This window comes from Sprattus sprattus, assembly GCF_963457725.1.
Source record: "Sprattus sprattus genome assembly, chromosome: 13".
Taxonomy (NCBI): Eukaryota; Metazoa; Chordata; class Actinopteri; order Clupeiformes; family Clupeidae; genus Sprattus; species Sprattus sprattus.
This window is the reverse complement of record NC_137911.1, coordinates 4,804,142-4,831,062: the sequence shown is the minus strand read 5'-3', so window position 1 is coordinate 4,831,062 and position 26,921 is coordinate 4,804,142. Positions and strand designations below refer to the sequence as shown.

Genomic DNA, 26,921 nt, shown 5'->3' with positions numbered 1-26,921 from the left:
TTCTTTATGGGATTCAGGTCTCGAAATTGGGCTGGCCATGACTGGGTCCTGATCTGGTGGTACTCCATCCACACCTTTACTGGCCTGGCTGTGTGGCATGGAGCATTGCCCTGCTGGAAAAAACACTTCTCAGAGTTGGGGAACATTGTCAGAGCAAAAGGAAGCAAGTTTTTCTTCCGGGACAACGTTGTACTTTGCCTGGCTGAGGTTTGTAAAAGACCATAAGGAAGGATTGAACCAAAGCGGACTGGAGGTTCTTCTAAGTTCGTCTTCTCTGATGAGTCCAATTTCACAGTAGGTGCAAGACTCTGTGGCTTGTAGGCCTCTCCAGGTCTCCGTCTAACCATCAGACGACCATGTGTTGGGCAAAGCTGAAAAGTGGACTCATCAGAGAAGACGAACTTAAAAGGATCTCCAGTCCGCTTTGGTTCAATCCTTATGGTCTTTTTCAAACCTCAGCCAGGCAAAGTACAACGTTGTCCCGCAAGAAAAACTTGCTTCCTTTTGCTCTGACAATGTTCCCCAACTCTGAGAAGTGTTTTTTCCAGCAGGGCAATGCTCCATGCCACACAGCCAGGCCAGTAAAGGTGTGGATGGAGTACCACCAGATCAGGACCCTGTCATGGCCAGCCCAATTTCGAGACCTGAATCCCATTAAAAACCTCTGAAATGTGATCAAGAGGAAGATTGATGGTCACAAGCCATGAAAAGAAGCCGAACTGCTTGAATTCTTGCGGCAGGAGTAGCATAAATTCACCCAACGGCAATGTGAAAGACTGGTGGAGAGCATGCCAAGACACATGAAAGTTGTGATTTTAAATCAAGGTTATTCCACCAAATATCGATTTCTGAACTCTTTCTAAGTTAAAGCATTAGTATTGTGTAGTTTAAAAATGAATATGAGCTTGTTTTCTTTGCATTATTCGAGATCTGAAGACACTGCATCTTTTTTGCTATTTTGACCAATTGTCATTTTTCTGCAAATAAATGATCTAAATGACAATATTTTTATTTGAAATTTGGTAGGAATGTTGCCAGTAGGTTATAGAATAAAACAAAAATGTACATTTTACTTTAACCCATACCAATAAATAGTAAAACCAGAGAAACTGATAATTTTGAAGTGGTCTCTTAATTTTTTCCGCGGCTGTATGACTTGTAATCGATTATATGTTGACAATTGTATTATATTCTAGTTTCTAGATGGCAGTATCTAGCAAATTAGCTACCCTGCGGCTCCCCCCGCTACCCACCATCGGGGAGATCATAAAGCTGTTTAACCTACGAGCTGAGAAGCAGCTGTCTCAGAACTTCCTCTTGGACATGAGGCTTACAGGTGTGTAAAGCAATGCTTAAAGAAATCTGACCATAATCAAAAGATTGTGCAGCATCTACACTGAAATTGTACCCTCTAGATGTGTACCATTGGACCAATGAACACTGGCCTGTTTTTAGCCTTAAGATATGACAGCCGTGTGTACTATTATTAGGCAGAATGTTTCATCTCATTTCAGACATGACATGACATGACAGACATAAATTGCCTATTCCAGATAAGATCGTGCGGCAGGCGGGCAGCCTGAGGGACGCCTATGTGTGTGAGGTAGGTCCAGGGCCCGGTGGACTGACCCGATCCATCCTGAACGCCGGCGCTGCTGACCTGCTGGTGGTGGAGAAGGACAACCGTTTCATCCCCAGCTTAAAGGTACAGGCCACTGCCAGACGCTGGACATGTCCTTTACATTCTTCTGGCCCTCAGAATGATTACTTCTGCAGCCTGTTTAAAAACTTGTACAGCACATACATATCATTAAGGCACATACCTATCACAACTATGTTGATTCTATGAGACCAGAAATGATCTACCTCAATACCTGCTGGCAGTTGGATTACAAGCTTTTAACTAGGCTTCCCCCTAATGAACTGTTTGTGGGTTGATAAATCGTCCTGCAATAGCATTTATAGAGTGGGTGTTTAGTATGGGTGAGGGGTGAGGAGTGTTCAGTATGGCAATTACTTTGCAACATGATTAAATGTATCACAGTTATAGGAACCATGGTCCTGTCCTACCCATCAGAATTCTGTTTTATGGCTGCAACAATAATGAAATACGACGAAGCAATGTTTGTTTTTTAGTATGTTTTTAGAAAGCGATACATAAGTCTCAATATTCTCAAACAATTGTAAATGGGTATCACAATGCATCTATCTGTGCCGTCTAAGATCAATTGATATCATATTGTCATTTTGTGCATAGCTTAAGAAAGATGATCTGAATGGAAGACAAGTGGCTGAACAGTAAGAGGAAATGCAGACTAATGTGCCATGTTCTCCACAAAGGGCCATGGAGGAGACCCCTCATAATTCATGGGCACCATCTGTGTGTTTACCCTTTGTTCTGAGCGTACATGCTGTTAACAGTTCTCTCCCATGTGCACGGCTCGTCTTGATTCACTGAGAGATGTTTACGACGCCATGTGTCTTCCAACAGCTTCTTGCCGAGGCAGCCCCTGGCAGGGTCAGGATAGTTCAAGGTGACATCCTCACCTACCGGATGGACCGGGGCTTCAATCATGACATAGCAAAGAGATGGGAGGATGGTGAGTGATATCCCAAGCACAAAGACTACACTGTTTGTTTACCTTGGAGATTTCTGCACATCGAGTGTTCTATTACATTCTTAAACCTAAATACATCATGGTAATGTAACATAAATGTTTACACTATGTATGTTTTCAGTTTTTATATGGCGTACTGCCATCTTATGGCTAAAATTAACAAACGAATCATGCAGACATGCTGATGGATACATACGCCTAAGCTGTCACACCATACGACTTTAAATGGTCAAACTTTCTTTCATAACTGCTTAAGAACAACACAATGGGCTGTGCATGATTGGAGTAACGAACAGTAGTGTTTTCTCCTGCTTGCATTGCGTGTCTGTCTGCAGAGCCACCAGACTTGCATGTGATTGGGAACCTTCCCTTCAGCGTGTCGACCCCACTCATCATCAAGTGGCTGGACTGCATCTCCACCCGCAGCGGCCCCTTTGCGTTTGGGCGCACACGCCTCACTCTCACCTTCCAGAAGGAGGTGGCCGAGGTGAGCGCATCTTCCTCCCCGCATCATGTGTCTTCCTCAAACTGGCAGAAATTAAATGCATCATGACACTCAATTAGTAGCTAGTTAACTCCATATCAGATTGAATTCCCCAAGGAGGATCATTTCTGCACCACCCATAATTCATAGCAACAGTAAGCCATGATGTGGCCTCAGAAGAAGGAAGAGATTTCCTCAGTCCAGTTATGTTCGAAAGAGTTTTCTGGTCACATAAGTTCCTTATTCATAACATTAGGTTATATTAAATGTTGTAGGTAATTCTTCATTGAAATACCTTATAATTGTTAGTTAAAGGAAATGGAAATATTAAAAGTTTTAAATGAAAGAAGATAAATAAAAAACAAAAGACCTTTGCAATCTCTGTGGATATTCTGAAGCAGTGACTTTAATATGTCCTCTCCCTCAGAGGTTGACCGCGAGCACGGGGAGCAGGCAGAGGAGTCGCCTGTCTGTCATGGCACAGACCTACTGCACCGTTAAGAACTGCTTCACCATCCCGGGAAAGGCGTTTGTTCCCAAACCTGAGGTAGGGCTCTCTTTTTCCCCTCATCCCTCTCCCTCCCCTCTCACGCACCCGGCCCCACTCTCTGTGTTTCTCATCCAGCGCTCTCAGTATTTCCAGATAAAAGGTCCTATGATGAGGCTCATCAGTGCCATGTAGAGAGAGCTGTGGCCTCTGATGTGGTGACAGAGCAGTGACATGCTCCATCTAATGAAGTCTGTTGGGCTTTGGCTTCTGCACCACGTGCTCCCCCACACCCCACACCCCAACACCCCACACCCCAGCTCAGGAAGGATGGGGAGCAGCCCTGCAGAGGCCCGCGTCTCAATTAGTGTGTTTGTTTCATTGACTGGGGACGAGAGGCAAAGCGTATTGATTGCATAACTGGTAACTGCAGTGGGCGGGGGTGTGACCGTGGAAACGCCGGAGTATGTACAGAACCAGGGGTGTCCCCAGGAACAGCATTCCCCCCGGCCAGAGCCCCCCACGTGTGTAAATATTTAATCTAGACGGTGTTGGGAGAGATGCTGCAGAGAAGCAAGAGAAAAACTGGGGCTGATTGCTCATTCTCTCAGAAGACATGGCTCCGAATGATTATTTCATCACACACGGGGGCTTTTTGCGCGGGTGTGAGCGAGTGCGGAGCAGTGGCTGCCTCGGAGAGGGCTTCACACATGAGTGCCGGCGAAAGGGAACATTTTGGAAAGTTAATGTGATAAAAGGTGATGCAGTACATTTTTCATAGCGATGACTTAACTCCTATGCTGAATCTTATGGCACCTCCGTTTGTAAAGAAATGCAGGAAGAGCTTGCATCCCAGTTCATGAAAATATTATCAGTGGAATAGTTGTATGGCAGAAATATCATCGTTTAATGTGTTTGATGTATTTTTTTAATTACATAAATCTTTGCAAACACATTCATTCATGCAGAATATATGTCAAATCAGGCACCATACAGCATAACTGTCAAGTTGACTTGGACAGAAATCCATGAGGTCAGTGATTGAAACTCCGTGAGCTATCCACACCGCCCACACACACACACACACACACACACACACACACACACACACAAGAAAGACTACACTTGCAAGCATAGTGTTAGATTTGTAAGCCATTTCCTTGACAGGTCTGTGCTCACCTCCAGACTAAGTTGTTCAGTGATGAAGGTACTTCTCCGCTGAATATTTAGACGTTGTGGACTAGTAGTCTATAGCTTCTCCACAGACACAGTGGGCCTCACAGTGTGAACACAGCAGTCTCTGACTCGCACTGTGCAGCAGTCTATTGGACTCAGTGTTGTGTTGACATTTTGAAAATCCATGAGCCTTCCGGATACAATGTGAGACTTCACACGTATGATAGTCTACATTTGATCATTTTATATTTGAAGTCATCAGGCCGAGTAACTTGGTTTCCATCAATGCCAAAAACAACAAATGGATTCCTTTTTATTTCCAGAAATAGGATATACCTGTGTTTTATTCATAGTCTCGATTTTGCATTAAATATTTCTACCATGCCGCATGATTAAACAGTACCAAAATGTAACCTGCATAGCAGATTGGTCTAAAAAGCTTCCCTGCCTTGAGTAAGCCCAATGCACATTGGGAATGTAAAGTAATGTGAGTGTTTTCAGGCAGGCACATTTGTGATGGGTATGTGTGGGTGTTCACTTACCACCCACAGTCCTGTCCCTTGCCATAATGACACAGGCTCCCCAGCCTACTGGGCTGAGTGCTCCGTGAAACATCTACTGAACACTTCCCATTGCTGTACACCGGATGAGGGGATAAGCTGGGAGAAAGGCCAAAATCTCTTCTCTGTGTGTGTGTGTGTGTGTGTGTGTGTGTGTGTGTGAGCACATTTGTGAAGGGCTCTGGCTGCATTGCTTTTATACTATGGCACTGTACTGTTCTGAAGCACCATGTGTTTTCCTTACGGAACTGCACACATCCAACAAATCCTCTCACTGTCCTAATTGTTGGCATTATCTTGTTCTAAGTGGCTTTGGATCGCTAATTGTTTTTTTATGCTCTGGGATTTGCTGAAATTGAATGATTTCTGAGCATTTATTCCAGTGTTCCACCCCCCATCCGTTTGAGTAATCCAAGGGCACTCCTGAGATTAGGAATGCCTTCGCTGCATGTAGACTGTAGAGCATGTAGGGGAATAGGCAGCACAGAAAGAATGCTTCAGACACTTATTTCCATGGGTTCTATCTGCAGTGTTCCCAGATTCTTCAATTCTGCTTGTGTGTGTCTGACAGAATACTGGAAAAGGGTGGGCCTTTGTCAGCAGAGGCGAGAACATTGGACGTGTAATTACAGTTGTCAAAAGTTCTGAGAAAACCCCTTGCAGGAACGTCCACACACGTCACACACACACACACACACACACACACACACACACACACACACACACACACACACACACACACACAACATCCTTTATCCTCTCTCTTCTCTGCTCCATGCTCATTGACACCAAGGCATGCAAACGAGAGAAAGGCAGAGCTTAGCACATTGCAATTAGCTTTAATGTTGCCTACCCTAATAACGGGCTGGCATTAGAATTCATATCATATCTTCATTGGCTTCTTGAGAACGGAAATAAAAATGAGGAAACGGAAGGCTTAATCTTTCCATTGAACCTGTTTTGGAAAGGTCAGAGGGAATTTATGGGGACGGCAGAGAGCAGAGCAGAACTAGCTCATTTCACAATCACAGGCATTAGCATGTATTGACGTGCCCCTCCAAGGTGCTAGCTTCTGCTCTCTCTGTGTGTGTGTGTGTGTGTGTGTGTGTGTGTGTGTGTCTGTGTGTGTGTGTGTGTGTGTGTGTGTGTGTGTGTTTTTTCTTATTTTAATCTCCAGCACTCTTGTCTCACCCCTGCAAGGCAGCTTGTCCTGTCACATTGAGTGACTCTGACTGTCCTTGAAGGCTTCTGTAGGCTGTGATTGGCTGCTTGTCTCCTGCCCCCAGGCCTGCTGTGCACTGGGTCTACCCCTCCACCGATAAGACAAACGCCCACCACCTGGGTCTCTCACGTGGACGCCACATCCTCAAAAACCAATGCTAATTACAGCAAGTCCACCACACGCCGACATCTCAGCCAATTCCACAACCGCAGCATTATTAGCCTGCTACTGGGTCCTTTTCCCCTCCGACCAGTGGGGGAACGACATCGAAGGGGTTCAAGGATCCTGCATGACCTCAGCTGCAGGCCAGTTTGATATACTGCACTATGACATGCTAATCTGCATAGCAAACATCTCCAGGGAGTGGGTTGAATGCGGTCAGTGTATTAGATGGCTGCAGAGGAGTGGGGGGGGGGGTTGGGGGAGTGGTGAGAGGCTCGCTCCTCTGCACCTCCCAGGCTGGTTTAGCCGGCTGTGATTAAGCGTTATCTCGGCCATCGACTGCTCCGAGAGAAGCTCAATAGCCTCTCCATCACAGCCTGACCGAACGGCTCTTCTCCCCACACAGCCCAGACAGACCGAAAAATACCCACCGCAATGAGAGCCCAAATGTGGTTGCAGGGGTGTTGTTCACAGAAGGAATAAAACGCAGAGATTAAAAAGGAGGAAGAGGGGGAGGATGGTAGCCTCCAGACAGATTGATGACAGAGATTGATCTGAAGGGAGAGTGAAGCGTACCTGAAGCAGATGGTTGTGTGAGCGGTCTGAGTTATGGCGTTTTCATCCCCGCCCACGCCCACGCCCCGCCCCCACTGCTCTCTGATGGGCAGCCTCTTACAGATGTTTCTCCTGTCCCATGTCCCTCTGTGGACACCACAGGCCAGACAAGCAGCTCTGGATGGATGTTGAAATCCCTGTCGGCTCATCCAGTTTGTTCTTCAGAGAACAGTGTTTGGTTTCATTTGATTCAATTAGACCGGCTGCTGTGGACCGAATTCATGGGAAGTCTTACTGTATTGAGTATTGAGCACCACCTTTTTGGTTGACAAACAGTGGAAAATTGACACTTTTTTTGAAAATATGGGAATATACCATACATTAAATGTTTTGGTGGCCCATAAATGATTTATTCCATTCTGATAAATGGGGTCAACTGAGGTATCAAGAGTGAAGCAAAGTTATTCCAATGACATGCATGCCTGAAGGCAAACTCGAGTCCAGGCCGGTCCCAAGGTAAAAATCTAAAAATAAAGATACCTCCTTTGAAATGAAATGCTTTGGCTGGCAGCCTCGCTTTATCAAGAATTTAAGGGATCTCTCCACTATGACATGGCATTGGATCATCTCATATTAATGCATTGTTTTTTTCTGTAAAAAATCTATTTGGCTCATGTGTGGAATAATCTAGATGTTTCTGCTATAATTTACTGTGGTGTGATTTCAGACTTATTAGGTCAACTAAAAATATTCCTCATTACTTGCTTGTTAGGACAGGACTGACCAGGTAAAGTCAGAACACCCTGCCAGAAAGACCCATCAGTAAACTAGCTCTACTATTATTTCTGCATAGATATCAAAAGCACACACCCTTGAGGATACATTCTGTGGCGCTCTCAGAAGAGGTCAAATGGTCACTCATCTCACACAAAAAAGACAGGAACAGCTGCTTGCTCTTCAGAGGATCTGCTGAGTGTAAATATCACTTCTTTTGCTGAATTGGTATATTCAGGGCTCATACTGAGACAAAGAGGGATCCTCAAGAGTGCAGAATAGAAGAGGAGTGGAGTAGAATAGAGTTCAATACAGAGGACTGGAGTAGAATAGAGTACAATACAGAGGAGTGGAGTAGAATAGAGTCCATCAGAGGACTGGAGTAGAATAGAGTTCAATACAGAGGAGTGGAGTAGAATAGAGTCCATCAGAGGACTGGAGTAGAATAGAGTCCATCAGAGGACTGGAGTAGAATAGAGTCCATCAGAGGAGTGGAGTAGAATAGAGTCCATCAGAGGAGTGGAGTAGAATAGAGTCCATCAGAGGAGTGGAGTAGAATAGAGTCCATCAGAGGAGTGGAGTAGAATAGAGTCCATCAGAGGAGTGGAGTAGAATAGAGTACAATACAGAGGAGTGGAGTAGAATAGAGTCCATCAGAGGAGTGGAGTAGAATAGAGTCCATCAGAGGAGTGGAGTAGAATAGAGTCCATCAGAGGAGTGGAGTAGAATAGAGTCCATCAGAGGAGTGGAGTAGAATAGAGTCCAGTGCAGAGGAGTGCTGAAGTAGAATAGTGTTCAATGCAGAAGAGTGGAGTAGAATAGAGTAGAGTAAACTTGGCCAGGAGCTGCACACATCCAGTAATAATTAATGTACAAACCAGAGATCCTACTTATCCCACTTCTTTAGTTTGCAGTGTGGATGACCACCTACTGCTGCTTTGCTGTTTTATAGAGGTTTAAGATATAGATATTTATAGGTTTTAAATATCATTCCTCCCCTTGTGCCAAATGAATGTGCACGGCACTTGTAACATTTAGCAGGTTAACATATTGTGAATTACATTAGAATACATTTTAAGTGCCATCTATATGGTGAAGCTTTCATAAAACTCTGTCTTTATTTGTACATGTGTATTTTCCTGTAATCACTCCAAACCTATTGTCTTCCAGTCGTTTTCGGGCACGATCATGTTTCCTTTATCAGTGCAAAAAGGTCTATGGGATTTGACCTCAATTTAATGCTTGGATCAAGATCTGCAAATTGTCAGAATGTATTATTTTTCTCCAGAAGCCCTTTTGTCATTTGGGAGGCTGTATCGCCTGTCTCAGCACTTCACAGCGGTGTGGTGTGGTGCGGTGAAGGCAGCATCATTATTCCTGCAGGCTCTGATCTGTGCTAGGACACAAGGGAGTGTTGAACAGGGCAAGGTCATCCTCAGCCCCCAGCTGACAAGTGTATTATATCTCCCATACCTGAACCCTTATGAAGATGGCGATTGCCCTTACGAAAATGCCTCCCATTAAACAAGGTGAGATATCGGAGCACTCTGACTGATCGCCGTTTGCCGCATATTACAGCGGCGCATTTGTGGCAACGGCGCTAACAGTGACTGATGGATTTCAGCATTGCCATCTCATATCAGTCACACCCACCGTGTAACCTGCCAGGAATGACTTGAGTGCTGCTTTAGCTTACAAGCCTCATAATGGACCTGTAACGACCCGTCTCCATACATCACACGCTTTTCTGCCGTCTCCCTTCTGGTGGCAGGAAACAGGGGACAAGGACATGACTGAGAGGAGAGCGTGTGTGTATCCATGGTTTTCCAAAAGTGTGTGTGTGTGTGGGGGGGCAATCAGTGATGGGGTACCGTTACGAGTGGAAAAAGGAGTGGGGGTAGGGTGAACGGGGTTCAAAGCACTCATCCCGCCTCTTAGCCCTGCATCTGTGATGTGTCACGGCAGCTACACTGGGCCAAAGCCTTTGAAGCCAAATGTAGGTTAAACACACAAGAGGAGAGGATCTTATTAGTGCTCACCCACAAGGAAAATGTGTTTTTTTCATATCTTGACTCAGTTTGGTTGCATAACCCAGGCTCTAGCTTTGTAAGAATCCAGAGGTGGGGGAGATGTTTCTTCTAGGGAAAAAAGCCAAAAGAAAAAAGGCATGTTTTGGATATGTCAACACAGAGATAGAGGAATTGCCAGTAATGCCAGCCAAACATTGTGAGCAGTAAACATTTTGAGAGCTGCATCTGTGATCAGATGTTCTCATTTCTCAGTAAGGGGGTAGTTTATATTCCCAGGGAGCTCAGATGGTAGCTGAGGCGCCTATAGGCAAATGTGGATTAAATTTAGCTGAATGCAGGGCGGCAAAGCTGTGAAGACTCAGACTGGATGTCACATCTGTGTGACTAGACATCCCCTGAATCAACTGAGCACATTTCATCCCTCTGTGTGCCCAGCAGAGAGGATGCAGATTCTGCCCCTCTTCATCGCAACCTGCGTCGCTCAACCAGCTGTTGCTTTCCACACCAGAGAATCTTAATTGGGTAGAATCATCCAAACGCTGTCCATGCTCAAGAATGGAGCTCAGAAGCGCCTCTCCCTGTTATCTCTGATGTTCTCTGCTGTGCTTTCCAGCTGGGTAGTCTTTTGGTATTCTCTGAAGGAGCCTCATTGTTATACCATACAGACACATTTAGTTTCATTTGGAAATCCTCTCAAGTTTGGTTGTTCGTAGTTTCATGTCACTCCCTGTGTATTTGGTGTTTTTGTTTGTTTCAGCAATTCAGGTGACATCGTCATTGTCCCCCCCCAATAATAATAGAAAAAGAAACCCGGTCATGTGCAGTCTATTCTCTGGTAATGTTGCATATAAAGACACAATCCATGAACACTCTGAACAGGCAACCCACTCACAGCACAGCATGCATGGTCCAAAAACCTGTGTTTCTGGCAAGCCAAAAGTAACATCTTTCATTTGCCAACAAAATGGATATTTTAAGGACTGAGGAGAAGACAAGAAGAAACGATAATATGAAGACATGTTGCTTCCACAAAATAGTTTTATTAGTAAAAAATATACCTACTTGCACAAGCACACTGAGACAACAGTACTGGAACGCTTTGAACTGTAACCCTTTGCAAAATTATGAAGTGCTTTAAGCATCCACAAAAATAAGCTGCATTTAACCAAATGCTAATTATTATTATTGTTATATTTAGTAATGATATTCAACGGTTGGAGAGATGTGACACCCAGGCCATTTGAAGCTCATGAATTAGTGTGCCAATAAACAAGCTGTAATATCACATAAATGACCGGCCTAGTTTTGCCTGCTAAATTGTACCAGACAAAAGGGAGAAGGTTCTGTTCAGGCTGCTAGCATTACTATGTACAAAGAAGTTTGTTTCCCCTCTGTGAACATCTGCAACATTGAGCCACAAACCAGCTGCTGTCAATCTAAGTCACACGTCAAGGTGTAAAATGGGCTGCTTCTTATAAAGAAGATTTGGTATGAACATGCTGGGTTGCTGAAGTGAGGGTTCGACTGCATGTTCCCTCACTTAAAGGAAAAGGTTTATAGAGTATTGGCTAATTGAAAATGCTCCTTCTAGCTCCGATGCAGTGGAGAAGAAATCCCAAATGTACGCAATATACAGTATATGACACACCTTTCCTTCAGTAAGAGACCGCTCCGTCACATTTGACCTAAACCAGGTCTCTCTACTGAGATAAGTGTGCTCTGGAATTGCAGAAGAGATTAAATAAAGTAAAATAATCCAGACATGTTCGCTGTATCTATGAAAACTGTAAACAAGATGGCATTTGAGTGGATGTTCAGTCTGCTTAGACAGGTCATTTGTGTTCTTGGATACACTGTCATATTCTAGCAAATTCCTCTATCATTGTAGATTTGGCAAGATCTGAACTATTGGACCATACACACATTGGCAAAAGACATGGTGAGAAGTAGATTTGGCACATTCTTGCTTCCCAAGACATCCTGCAAGCCTTTGTTTCAGGAGAGCACATTCAGCATACTTATTGCATTCTGGTACCAGTGCCTGGGCAGGCATCTTTGTCCAGGTGTCCACTGTGCCCACTGTGGTGGTGCATAATCCACCCCAGAAGGGCAGCCATCTGCTTGCCCGGTGGGGCTGGAGGGCACACTGCGCCATACATCAATACCAAGTGCCTGTCACCAGAGCCCCTCTCAGGCTGGAGACGCAATCTTCCGCTCATCAGACCACTCAAACTCATGCACACGCACACACTACACACTAGGGCTGTGCAATTAATCGAATTTTGATCGCGATATCAATTTTTGGGCCAAACAATCTCCAAACTCATATAATTGACTTGAAACGATTCATTTCCGTAATTCAGTCTTTCCCCCAAAAGCATTCAATGCGGCGAGAGGGAGTTAAATCTTAAACTGGCGTGTGACATCACAAAGTTATATGCCACTAGCCGGAGGCGGGACATGCCAGTGAGCTGCCAATCAGCAGCATCGACCGTTGACAGATGTTCATGACAGCACAGGCTCTAGCCAATCAGATCACGATTATGGTCACGTCTCAAAAGCGAAGCTAAAAAAACTAAAGATGGGTGACCAAACTCCGTAGATGGTCTCATTTGCACCTAAAAGTTGGTTGTTTTTACCTTATATTTTTATAAAGTTACTGAGAAATAAGCATTGCACAATGTCAAACCCCCATTATTAAACCCCCATTATTATTATTATTGTTATTGTAACTCAAAAATATGTCAGAGGATTTGCGAGGTGTCTGAGCTACCTATCATTCACTTTGCATGGGGATCCGTCAACCTTGACGGTTCAACGCATTCCAACGCATATAGCGTGTACACAACAAATACAATTTTTTACGGACATTTCAAAGTTCTCAGTATATAAATGCATCATGTTTTCAGAATTAATCGTTTGAATAATCGTGATTTCAATATTGACCAAAATAATCGTGATTATGATTTTTCACATAATCGAGCAGCCCTACTACACACTCTAACCAGGAAGGAGGGGGAATTGCAGTGTGTGAGTGTGTGTGTGTGTGTGTGTGTGTGCGTTGGTGAGGAAGAGGGTTGTTAGTTTATGTGTGGTGTTCGACAGGGTTTGCTGGCAAGCCTGCACTCAACATGCAACTGATTCCTGGGACACAGGCATGTTCCATATGTGCCTAGAGAGAGGGAGGAGGTGTTTGCTGAGAGCAGAGCATGGTCCAGTGTGGGAGATGCAAGAGCCCATGCACACACAAACACACGCACACACACACACACACATTCACACACAAACACACGCACACACACACACACACATTCAGCAGAGCGTATTATTACTGGTGCAAACAGAGGCAACAATAAAGTGTAAGTGGGTTTCCTCTCTAAATCCACCCTCAACTTGGTCACCATGGGATAAACACTTGAATCAAGCATGAAGGCCACTCTTAAAATTCATGCATATTTTCCTAAATATGAAGAAAAGGATATTCCTTCTCCCATAAAGCCAATCACACCACTGCTAGAACCTGAAGCCCGAGACCTCAGAGTGTAAAGGGAGGGGAGGGGAGGGGAGGGGAAGGGAGGGTAAACAGATCCCTGCCTGGGAGGAGGTGCCGCAGAGGGCTTTGTCTCCAGACATTGATCTCGGCAAACGCAAGGGTGAATCACGACAGGGAGCATGATGGAGGCAAAAGGAGAAGGGGAGGCGAACGAGAGACGGAAAACAAGCTGCAAGCAACGACCCTCTGCGCAATTACAGCCCCCCCCACCACCCTGACAATAAAGATATTTGGGTGCTGGATTCTGTTTCCATGGTAGTGAAGGATGGCGTGAGGGAGATGCATGCATGCAGCTCAGTGTCAGAGTGCGTGTGTGTGTGTGTGTGTGTGTGTGTGTGTGTGTGTGTGTGTGTGTGCGCGCACGTTTGTGGTGATGAATGAGCAAGGTGCACTCTGGCGACGGCAGCTCCTTGTTGTTGTTTAGAACGTACTGGGTAAAGCGTCAGCCCTGCCCTGACTGTCCACTCTGCTAGCGCCAGGGACTTATCTTCCTCATCTGGACCCGCGGGGGTGACAGTGGGACTCCTGTCAGTCAGATCTGATGCAGCCCAGCCCAGCCCAGCCAACACCTCCATCCCTCCACCACACAACTAAACTATCTTGCCATCAGCTGCACATCAACAGTTTAAGCGGTATAAATGAACAAGAGCTTTTTAGGCACAGGCATTCATTCTGGCTATGTCTCAGTGTCTATCCAGGCATGGGGCTGCATTCAACACAGGCTCCAGACAGCATGCTGACGGCACAATATCCATCATTCTATCAGCTACCAAAAATAAGACCATATACCTCATTATAGTTCAACTATTACGCTAGTGTACAGTCCCAAACTACTAAATGCTTGCAAAACAGAAGGGACTCCACGGAACTATTGCCTCTTCGACACATATTGCCAACTTGCTTTTTCGTCCGATTGTTAGCAGCTAAATGATTGCTTTTTTCTGTCCTTGTTGAAAATTGTTCAATCCAAACCTTTGGGCAAGCACGGGGGCTAGAAAGAGAAAAAAGGAGCGGGTACCCATTATAGGTTTTCTACCCCCAAAGGAAGTCAATATCACCTTCTACTTCATGCTGGATGTGTTCAGTGTCTCCTCTCTCTCTCTCCTCTGCCTGCTGCAGTGCTCTCTCCTGCACACCTCAATATTCACCAGCCGTCTGTTCCAAGGCATTGCACAGGGAATACCTCCACTGCTTGTGCTTGCACGGGGGAAAGAGGAGGTGGGAGGGAGGGGGGAAAAGACGTTAAAGTCCTTCCTTCTTTCTTCTCCCATCACTTTTGACTCCCCCTTTTATCTCACAGAAAGCATATTCCCAGACATTGCTGCGGCAACACGCATAGACATTTAGGTGTGTGTGTGTGTGTGTCAGTCCAGGGTGTGTGAATGCTTCTCTTCTCTCTGATCTCACACGTAGTCCTGCACGCTGTAGCCCGTTTTGTTGTCCATGGGGGAGAGGGAGCAGTACTGGTGCTGGAGCTGGTCCTGATGCTGCTGCAGGAGGAGCTGCTGTTGCTGCTGCAGGAGCAGCTTGTCTGGGGGCAGCAGGATGAGGTCGCGGGGCCCCTGCCGCTTGCCCGAGCAGGTGGCGCAGAAGATGGAGCCGCCCGCCAGCAGGAAGCCGGCCGACACGAAGGCAACGTACAGAGCGCCGCCCGGCTCGAACTTGTTGTTGGGCGGCACGTTGGAGTCCAGAAAGTTCTTTATGACCTCGTCGGTGAACCAGCAGGCAGGCACCAGGCAGAGCAGGCCGGACGTCAGGAAGCAGCCGCCGCTGGCCATGGCAGAGTGCTGCTTAGAGCGCCGGCCGCCCCCCCAGCGTGTGCACTTGAGTCCCAGGGAGGCCAGGCACAGGCCAAACGCGGCCAGCACGCACGACAGCACCATGGTGGTGCGCGCCGTCTGCAGGTAGGCTGGCAGCGCCAGCACGGAGTACTTGAGCGTGCAGCTGAAGACGCCCGTGCTGTACCAGGTGCAGTCCATCCACAGGCCCTGCATCTGCGTGATGGCGGAGATGATGTTGGAGGCCACGTCGGCGCTCACCTTCCAGTTGGGCAGCATCGTGGCCAGTGTTGCCCCCATGATGCCCAGCAGCGCCAGCACGAAGCCGATAATCTGCATGCCGGGCGAGGCCATCCCCGGGCCGTCCCCAGAGGGCAGCATCCACAGCCGAGAGCAGGTACCCTTGGTGGCACTGCCTCACCTCCCCAGGCAGCTGCCAGCCACCCCCCCCCCCACCTCCTCTCTTCCGTCTGAGGACCTGGCAGTGGACGCTCAGCCCCTTGGCTCCTCGGCAGTGGAGGCTGCAGTTCCTGGGCGAAAGGAATGAGAAATAGGATTGAGATTTGAGCACGTCGTCTCCTCCTCCCCCTCCTACCTCTCCCTCTCCCTCTCCCTCTTCCACCAGCAGCAGGACCAGCAGCACCACACTCACACACACACACACACATACGTGCTTGCACACACACACACGGACGCTTGCACACACACACACGCTCTCTCACTCCGACAGGGAACAAAGGGAGCTGGCGGATGCAGGCAGACTACTGCTGCTGCTGCTGATGATCAGAACGGGAGACCTTAGGTTTTGTATGCCTGAGCATTTTTTCCCCCTCTCTCTCTTCCACTCTCTCCCTATCTCTCTCCCTCCCTCTGGTTGCGTTGTCTCGCTCCATGGTCAGCTCCTTCTGGGACTGTTACAGGAGAGGAGACTTAAGTTTCTGGTATTAAGCTAATTTTTTGTGCTAAAAGCTGCTGCGTCAAGGAGAACCTAAGAGGTTGTTTTCTGCAACATAATGATTAGACATCCACACACAAGGTAAAACATTATTTATTTATTTTACACTTAACTATTACATAGTATTTAGTTTAGAAGTCATCATGCTAGAAGTTTTGTATCAGCACAATTCATGTATTTGTCTTACTCTTTTTAAAACACATTGACTGAATCATATAAAAGGCTAATACATTCGAATGGCATTCTTTCTGGCATTAGTTCAAGGACATGGTTAGACATTTGTTTAGAATGCAAGAGTGAGCGGAATGTTGAGATGCTTACCTCGACTGGTGCAGCGGGTGTTATGACGCGTCAGGTTGATTGCTATAGTCGCTGAATGCACATACAAAAAAAGAGGGGAAAAAATACGGGAGGTGAGGGGGCGAGTATACAGCGGCACACATCCATTCATCTCATCAATTTCCTTAGCAACATTACATTAGAGGACATCCAAGTCACGGACCGCATATGCTTGCTCGGAGCATTTGAAAAGAGGTCGTGTTTCCTCCTCAGCTCGAGAGAGACAGAAAAGCGCTCCTACGTCACATCAGTAGCTGCTGAGATCGAGACGACACGAATGATTTACCGTTTTGCTTTAAATTCGGATACTTAAAAATCGTGTTTTTATTTATTTTTCACTTATTACGTTTTAATCTGATTATTTTAAATAATCTTAGACTGCTTTGCTTCATTTTCTGTTACTTATCAATAGTTGACAAAACACATACCAATACATTAGATCTGACATCGGGTAAAGTAAAATGAACAGCTGAATGCTATTATAGGTGAAGAAATAAGTTGACAGATTCACATTTTTCTATGTATTGACTAATACACTTCAGTGATATACTACCAAAAGAGTGTGAGAAGTCTAGCTGGGGGTGCGAATGAGAAAGTATCCCAAATAGTCACCTGCGCTACAGCCATGGTTTGCTTCAGTGTACTGTGGTTGGACTAACCATATCTGCGTCAGCTCATTTCAGTTGCCATGCGGTAGCCACAACCCGCAATAACATCAGTTCATGATAAGAATCGTTACTGTCATTTTCCTATCATTTAGCATTCGTAGCTTTAATTCGATTAGCAATTAATCATCTGAACCTTTTCTGAACACAGTGTATAGCAAGTCAAATGATTCACCTGCAGAGAGTTACCAGTCTTATTATGATTCTTATTAAGAGAGGAAAACAATATTTCACTAAATGGCACACTATATGAAATCAAATTTGGTGGAACAATTTCTGTAAATCAAACCAAATAAAAAATAACAAATACACACTGCCAAACACCTCAGTTGTACACATCCCCTCCTGTATGATATGAAAATACTTCACACAAACCTTAAAACTTGGTGTAAGTTATAACATGGCTGTTTGATCATTCCCACTTTGCAGTTGAGAATACCCCTTCTCTCTTTGTGTAATCCAAAAGGTGATCCATCAAGCAATGCTCATATAGCCATGGACAGCCCACCATATATGACCCTCCCCTGAGCAAGAGCATCAGCAGTCTCTCTCTAGGAGGCTAAACTCCCAGCTGCTCCCCTCCTCTGCTCCCCCTCCGCAAGGACGAGGAACAGGGGGGAGGGAGTGGCAAGACGGCCTTAATTCATGAATGACAAAGAGGGCAAAAAGGGAGGAAAATGAAGACTGGGCTGAGATAATATAGACATGATATCCCAGTGAAAATGCGTTGTCTCAATCATCATAGTATGACTTAACGGCGACAAACAGGTCTGTCAGATCTCACCTTCAGAATCACAAGTAGGCTGGCAGATCTCTTTTTTGTCTTCTACTTATGACCTGGCTGCCCAATCAATTTAGAGTTCTTTTTCTTGATCCACCACTGAATCATTATAGTGAAACCTGGAGCAGACACGACTGACAACATACACCAACATGTATAACACAGACACACCGAGGTGGAGTGAAAACACTGCAGCTTTACCTTGGAGGATGTTGACCTTCAGATGTCACGTTTTGGGCCCAGGTGGTTAACAGCCTTAATGAATGTCCTATGCCTCTGCGCCTGTGTTGCCTGTGTGTGTGTGTGTGTGTGTGTATGTGTGTCTATGTCTGTGTCCTCCTCACCATGAAGATCACACAGGAGATTCTGAGAGCACTAGCTGGGACCCTACTGGTGAAGCAAATAAATAAATAAGTCACTAGAAGATGGAAGAGGGAGGCAGTTAACATGTACTCAGGGAGTATGGACGTGTGAGCTGCTGATGTGTGAAGACATGGGAAGCTATTATAAGTATGGTGCCTTTATTTTATCACCTCGCTATGCCATTTCTGAAGGCATGACTGGACATAGGGATTGTCTTTTACTCAGATGATGGATTTTTACACCTCATTAGCATATTCTATTCCAATTCATGTAATTGCTTTTTTAAATGGTGGCGATCTTGGGATAGCCCAGTTTTAGACAGGGCCTATTTGTAGATGTGGCCAAAGGTTAAACTGTAAACAGTTAAATAGAACAAATTAGACAACCTAATTAGTGATTTAAAATAATGACATTTTCATTAAGAAAGAAAAGTAAGCCATTTTGTAGAACGGACCCTCTTGAATTAACATTTGCTAGCTAGCTTCCCCCTTTTTTTTTTCATTGTCAATCTGGTAGGTGATTTAGCTGGCTGAGGGCCGGTCAAGTTAGTCAGAACAGGAAGACCATCTGAGTTCAATAGTTAAACAGCTGGTCAGACCCGGGAGATCATCTAAGTTTAACTCGTCTTCCAGTTCAACCAGTTGAGGACCATCAACTGTCTCCCAGCCTAAAACACATTTTAACATTGCCAACATGATGAGAATGCAGGTTATTAGTAAGGGTTGCTAGCTAACTGCTAGTCTAGTGCTTTTTTGTTGTTGTTTTGTTTGTCTTCGCCCCTTTGTAAAGCGTCTTTGAGAAAAACTAGAAAAAGCGCTGTATAAAATTAAAGTATTATTATTCCCACATTTTAAATCTCACTGTCTGTTAAACGTGGTCTAGGTACTCACCAATGCCCTTCTTTAGAAAACTAAGTAGAAAACGTTAGCTGCCAAGCTAGGCCAGTAACATAGCGGAGTTGTTGAGATAATTCATGTTATCTGTAGGCAACATAGCTACGTTTTTAATTTCGTCATTATTTAACATCAGGGCTTTGAACCAGAATGTTTTCCCAATTGGTTCGTTCCGAACAGAAACAGTATTTTAACGTTTCCGGTTTTTCGTTTCAACCCTAAAATTGACGTTCCTGAACCGGTTAGAACAAAAAAAATAAAGTTCCTGAACCGGTTAATAGCGTTCCATGTCAGCTGCGGGACATACAAATAAGTAGGCTGATCATTAGGACTTTAAAATAATGTTATATGTCTCTATCCTGTCATTAAACATTAAAAAAGCACTATAGGCTACATTAAGTGACATAACTGTAATTCTGACATTTTGTAAGTATTATACATGAGTTAAGACAAGGAAATTGTATGCTTTGTTGTTTATTGGGCAAACAAAACATAACAGCATTTGGCCAAACCTCGTCAGGGCCCAATCAGGGCATTTTTGTCAACAGAGACAATACAAATATTACAAAACTACAATGGTAGGCTATCTACATAGACCATTGTGAATATTGAACTCATTAACACATACCCAAAACCTTATCAGGGCCCAGAGGGAAATGAAAAAAGGATTCTGCCTATACTGCAACAGAATTGACAATATGAATGAAAGAATGAATGAAGTAAGGGATAACGGCCGACGAGCTGTCCAGTTCTACGAAGTTAATGGACGCTGCGGGGCAAAGAACACCACGACGCGGAGCGGAGTGGTGTTGGTCCGCAGAAGTCCATTAACTTCGTAGAACTGGACAGCTCGGAGGCCGTTATCCCGCTTATCTCCCGTTTACAACATCCAAAAATGTTTTTATTATTATTATTATTATTATTTAGAATTTCCGTTATCTTTAGGAAATTTAATATGCATAATAACCTGATGAATTCTTGATTTGAAGCCTAGTGCTCCCGTTAGAGAAAGTAGTGCGTTTTTTGAAGAAAAAAAAACCGTTACGTTGGTTGTCAATGGTAACCATTCATGAGCATTGATATGGAACGGCGATTTAACGTTTCTACTGGGACTACGTCCAAGGTGTCCGGTTATACGAACTTAATGTACACCCCATTAGCCAATCAGAAAACAGTATTTCGTTCCAGAGGGAGATAATTTGAAAGAATTAACAAACTAGGGTAAGTTATGCTGGGCAATAGCCAGGTAGTCTACTGCCAATGCTAACCGTCCAATTTAGCTATAATTTCATTAATTTGACCCTGCAGATTTTTAAAACAATGCATTGGAAATTCGCAGCCTATCTTAATAAAAGATAGAATTCCTATTTAAAAACAAACATGTGTGAGATACTTGGTACAACATTTACCTCTTCTTTAGATTGAGTTTGAGAGACTGGTGGCTACAGCTTGTGCATAGATTTTATCCGATAAGGCTACTAGCTGGTAGCCTGGTGACACCAGCCTACGTATTTCCGCCTGAATTGATTTCAAGCTCATACTCAGTCTGGCCCAACCCCATTGACAATCGTCTCCAGAACTCAAAATTTTGCAGGACCAATCAGCGAACAGTTCAGAGCTGTGACGCAAAACTCGCCTTGGAGGAAAAGACACGAAAAGCTATCGGAAAAGTTGTCTCAACTCTCGAGAACATCAGAAAATTAAAAGGAGAACAAGAGTATTTTCTTGTAAGTTTTATGATTGGAAAGGACGTCGTAGCTCTTCTCCCAACTGGCTTTGGGAAGAGTTTAATCTACCGAATGCTTACTAAACGTTGCTGATTGGTTAAGGGAACTCCAATGATTTTAAACCTCAAGATAAGCACCCGCCGATCTCGGAAACCAAAATGCATTGGGTTGGCCCAGACTGAAAGACGGAATGAAATGGAGTCACAGGCTGGTAATGGCCAGGCTAACTAGCTGGCGGTGCGCGGCAAGGTTCTCTATCTAAGTGAACGACCGGAAGTGAACATCACCAATCATTGCATTTAGGAATCTTGTGAAAGAACGAAAAAATAACATTATAAACCGGTTACCATTATTTTAGGTAAACGATTCTGATCCGGAACATCATTTTTTTTTTAAGTTTCTGGTTTCATTTCTGTTCCTAACAAAACATCAGACGTTTCAGGTTTTCGTTCCGTGAACCGGTTCAAAGCCTTGTTTAACATAGACGAAGCTGAAAAGAACGATAGGCCACATTGCTATGTAGTTAGCTTGCTTCTGACGTTACATTTTACCTGACACTGAGACACTTTTAACTTAAAGCAAGTTGAATACTAAACCCTCTGGTGATAGGATGATAACACTAGGTATATAAATCATGGTTTGTTCCTGTCATAATCATAGTCCTATTATTGTCATTTCCAGCTGTGCTTAATTATTTTTTAAATATTCCTTGTTGAGAACAGTAATTAACTACAGAGGTGTTATCTTACAAGTTACAAAATCTCATGACCACGAACCTAGTAAATTATTTGGTGATAAATTACGTGCGTTCTGTAGAGAGGGCTCCTGTGTAAAGCCAGGTTGAAGCTGAGGTACTTGTAAAAATATCTAAATGTTTTGGTCATTGGTAATATATTACCCATTGCTTTCCTGCTTGCAAGAAAATGTAAACAGTTTCTTGGAAAAGTAGCTTATTACTGTGTGAAATTGTAGCCTACCCACGACCTCAAAAGGGAGGAGCACTGCTCTCAGTCTTGATCATTGTCTGTAGCAATTCCTTGAGTGTGGGACTTCCTAAGCACGGTCAAAGCAAGATTCCTTCCAGCAAGATCAGCCTATCTTTAGCTTGTTTGTCTCGGTTCCTCCTCCCCAGTAGTGAACCAACACAGGCCATACTTTGTATTTATGATGAATGTAACTCCCTCCCCTCCTGTGTCCAGAATTCCCCCAGCTCTGTATCTCATTGTTCACTGTTGCTGTTACGGAAACTGACAGGCTCTCAGGTGTTGAATCCCTGAAGGCTCACCGCCAGAACTTGGGTTATTCCTTGCCAGAAATGACAAATTACAGTCTGCTCTCTCTTGGTTTGGGTAGAGGTGTAAATGGGAGAGGGGACTTGGAGAGCTGAAGGAGCAAGACAGGGCAAGTGCAGTGTAATGGAGTTCCCCTTGTAGGCTGCGAAGGTTAAATCTGGCGGATCTGCAGTGATGTGCGTTTGAATTGGATTTAAGAAAAAAACGGATTAAGCCTGTGTGGAGTCTTTATTCATTTACGGGCTATAGACATTCCAAGGACATGGAGAGTAATTCTTGCAACTGAAGGAAGTATGCTGTTTACACGACTGGAAAGATGGCAAAGACTTCACTAATGAATGTGGAACTGCATAAATATGCCAAAAATCTGTGCAAAGAAAAAACAAAGAAAAAAATATTCTAATAAATTGGCTGTGGAGCTGGAAAAAAAACATTAGTTTGCATATAGATTCTTACATAACAATCCAATTTGGAGTGTGGGATTTGTTGGGAAATCATTAGGGGCTTGGTTTCTTACCTCATTTTCCTTCTTAAAAGGCCAACAGAGTACAGCATTAGGAAACTCATTCACTTGTACACTTCACAAGACCTTTCCCCCCACAGAGGAGGAGATGACTGCAGACTATGGGGTAATAATGGACAAGCACAGCCACCACAGGATATGGCTCTTGTCAGGCCAAGGGCCCCAGCTCTGGAGCCCCCTTGACGTGACGTATGACTGTAGGAGCGCTGTGTCTGAGGCTGTGGCAGGGGGGATGCAGGCAGTCCCATGTGGTGATTTAAGATAGAAGTTTCTTGTGTGCCAGGACTATCACAGGAGGATTCATGGTTTGCATGGCATATATTACAGCTGAGAGGCAAGTGAAGCCATGTAGAAAGCCGTCCATAAATCAGCCACCAAAGTGACCAGGACAAGCCAACTGCTGATACTCTGCTGCCCATACAGCCACAGTATCGACTTTCCCCCCTGCCGCACTCCTAAATCATCAAGTGCAGAATACAAATGGTCTAATTACTCCAGGAGAGCAGAATTAACGGAAGTCTTTTCCCCAAGCTTCTTCCTGGCATTCTCATATCTGCGTCATACTCTATTTGGATATATACAGGGCGGGAGTGGAGTGGTGCATTCTATAAAAGCAGTGCCCTTGTGTGCACAAGTGACCGGTGACAAAATTGTTTTGTTCAAATGTTAGAAGCTGTTCCATGCGTGCAGATGAAGCGATGCTTTTCGATGGCTCCAGGCACAGAGACCCTTCCCAGCCAACTCTCGCCATCATGCGGCAAGTCCTTGCTGCCGAGCCTGAGCGATTGTGCCTGGCAATCCTGTGCTGATTGATTCTGAGATGACCTATGGGTTCACCGGAGTCTGAGGTGCCCACTCTCAAGCCTGGGCTACTTTGTCAGTACAGAACTAGGAGCAGCACAGAAAAGTTAGGCTTCGGGAAGGAGTACCATTGACAATGCTCAGATCACAGAGCCATTAAGGAATACCATGCCAATAAATAGCAAGTTTTCTCTCTTTAAATTAATTTAGCCTCCCTCCTTCTCTCCCCCTCCTCTCACCCACATTATTCCGCCCATCCCCAAGACCCAGATAACAACAGAGGCGGGGAGGAGACGAAGGCAATTAAAATCCTAATACAATTACAGGCAAGGCGAAGTCAGCTCAGCACAAGTGTGGAACTATGCTCACATACCTGTGCGCCAGTGAGCTCTGTGGATAGATAGGGTGACTCTGGTGCCAGTGCATTCCCTTCTCCCCTCCCCTGCTCATCCGCAGACGGCGTGCTGAGCCTCAGCTCTCCCGAGTCCGTATGCTTACTCAAGTATACTCCGTTAGGAATGGCTGAAAGGGTTGAAGCAGGGAAAGGGAAGAGAGAGAGAGATGGAGAGACAGAGAGAGAGAGAGAGAGAGAGATTAAAGGACCAGGCTCCTCGCCTCTCTCTGGCCTCGGGGTGCTCTGCACTGTCCGGGTCTCCCTGCCCTGCCGCTTGGCTCTGCTGTAGGTCTGCCTGCAGTGCTGGAGGCTTGCAGAGACCTCCTGTGATGCTCCCTGCAAAAAGACACGACTGCCGCTCCTCCACAGGCTCCCAGATCAAGGGAGAAAGTGCCGGGGTTGGAGTGTGGTTTGCACAAGCGCTGGCGACGCGGCTCTTTGTGTACAGTCCCTTTCATTACCCACAATGAAAAGGAGAGCTGTCCCCAGGCAGAGAGGAGAGCGAGGGAGGCAGAGATGGGAAGGGAGGGAGGGAGGGAGAGAGAGAGAGTGAGAGAGAGTGAGTGAGCAGGATCTGAGGAGGAACCGGGCTCTGCTGGGTCTGGCACGATTACTTCAACAGTTTGTCATATCAGCTTAGCGCTGATAGGGAAGGGATCGGGGAGACAGCCGCTAGAGAGCCAGAGCCAGGCTTCGCTCGCCCCCCTCACCCGCAGGAGGAGGACTGCAGCCTGGCCAGCATTGCCCATCCACACCATGGTAATCTCAGCACTCAGAACACAATAGATGTGCCCAGCATCCTCATGATATAGCATATCCATGCCTCTCTCTCAGCAGACCAGAAAGAGAGAGGAAGAAGAGAGAATGACCAGAAAGAGAGAGAGGAAGAGAGAATGACCAGAAAGAGAGAGGAAGAAGAGAGAATGACCAGAAAGAGAGAGAGGAAGAGAGAATGACCAGAAAGAGAGAGGAAGAAGAGAGAATGACCAGAAAGAGAGAGAGGAAGAGAGAATGACCAGAAAGAGAGAGGAAGAAGAGAGAATGACCAGAAAGAGAGAGGAAGAAGAGAGAATGACCAGAAAGAGAGAGGAAGAAGAGAGAATGACCAGAAAGAGAGAGGAAGAGAGAATGACCAGAAAGAGAGAGGAAGAATTTTTGTCTTTATGTATGTGTATATAATATGTATGTATGTGTATGCTTTGGCAATAGTGTTGGAAAACATTCATGCTAATAAAGCTTCTTTGAAATTGAAATTGAAAATTGGAAGAAGAGAGAAACGGTGCAGACATGAGATTAGCTGAGGCTCACTTGGCAGACAGACTGTGTGTGATTTTTGCTCAGTGAACTGATGTGACAGAAGGACTGGCCTTGCGTAGCATTTCCATGTGGAGAGGCTGGGCTTTAAGGTCCTTCACACAGGTGTTACTGTGGCAACTGGAACCTGCTTGTCATCACATGCTGCGTCACCTCTTACCCCCTCTCCCATCCTCCATCTCAGGCATCACTGTAGAGTGAACCGATCTTTACTGCACTCTGAGATTAGGCTGTTACACTTGGCTGCCTTTGTGTGTGTGCGTGTGTGAGAGAGAGCGAGTGTGTGTGTGTGCCTTTGCCTTCACCATCTTTGTCTGTCTGTCTGTCTGTGTGTCTTCTGTGGTGTGCGTAGGTGGACGTGGGGGTGGTGCACTTCACTCCTCTGGCTCAGCCCCAGATCCAGCAGCCCTTCAATCTGGTGGAGAAGCTAGTCAAGAATGTCTTCCAGTTCCGCAGAAAGCACTGCTTCCGAGGGCTTGCGTAAGCATCTTTTTTCCCCCCACCTCTCCTCAAGCTATATAATTGGGTTTCTTCCTCCCCTGCCACCTTCTCCACCTCCACCTCCATCTTTTGTCTTTGCCCTATCCATTCTTCTAATAGTTGCTCCTGGTCTGTGGAAAAAATCCCTACTGAAATAGTTGTTCTCTCCTCCTCTCCATCATAATCCTGCTCTGAGTCAATATGGGCCAAGATAACAAAAGAAAGCAGGCGGAGAGAGCAGCAATTATGAGTCATGGGGGTGTCATTTGGAGACAAGGGTAAAGGGCTTATGTAACCATAGCAGCTGCTTTAACAGAGTGCTCCACCATGTAATCAGGCTGGTTCACTTCCCACAACATCCTTTCTTAGCGTTCCCTTGCATAGCCAATCCAATGTGCTGTCTCCCTGTTCCCTCCCGCCTGCTGGCTCACTCATTCCCACTCACTCCCTCACTCTTCCTCTGCCTCCCTCAGGATGTTGTTCCCAGAGGCACATCGCACGGAGCTGACCCATGAGCTGATGCGGCTGTCCTGCGTGGAGCCCACGCTCCGGCCCACCGAGCTCACCATCCCACACTTCCGGGCCCTGTCAGACGCCTACAGCCAGCTCTGCTCCCAGAGCCAGGGCCTCATCTCCTACGAGTTCCGCGAGGAACAGAGGCTGAAGCGCCTACACCGCAAACCAGGCACCCACCACCACAAGGAGGCGCCACCAGCTCCGGAGGAGGAGGAGGAGGAGAAGAAAGAACATTAACAGGCATGCACACGGAGAGGGTTGGCATGAAACGAAGGATGACAAGAGGCAGAGAAAGAGACAACAGACTGCTCTTAGCACTGACATACCCACCAGGCACGGACATTAATTTTTCAATGTGGGTTCCCTCTCTCCAGGAGGCGTTGTGGGGCAGGCTTTTGAAACGCCCCCGGTGGAGCCGGATGGGTAGAGGACACGCACGCAACCCGTTACTGCCCCCGTCACCCGGCTGACAGACACTG

At 45.6% G+C, this 26,921-nt stretch overlaps 2 protein-coding genes across 2 annotated transcripts; one reads left to right on the top strand and one right to left on the bottom strand.

Moving 5' to 3' along the window:
- Positions 1-1,203: 1,203 nt before the first annotated feature.
- On the top strand, positions 1,204-26,921 carry tfb1m (transcription factor B1, mitochondrial; the record flags this gene model as incomplete). Its single annotated transcript, XM_080849806.1, has 7 exons — positions 1,204-1,336; positions 1,554-1,705; positions 2,492-2,600; positions 2,954-3,105; positions 3,530-3,649; positions 25,799-25,926; positions 26,400-26,921. The coding sequence occupies 7 exons, from the start codon at positions 1,204-1,206 to the stop codon at positions 26,677-26,679; spliced, it is 1,074 nt and encodes a 357-aa protein (XP_080705932.1). The 3' UTR covers positions 26,680-26,921.
- On the bottom strand, positions 15,025-15,780 carry LOC308374151 (claudin-20; the record flags this gene model as incomplete). The annotated part of the gene is made up of 1 exon (XM_080849860.1): positions 15,025-15,780. One exon carries the CDS (start codon positions 15,778-15,780, stop codon positions 15,025-15,027), a length of 756 nt encoding a protein of 251 aa, XP_080705986.1.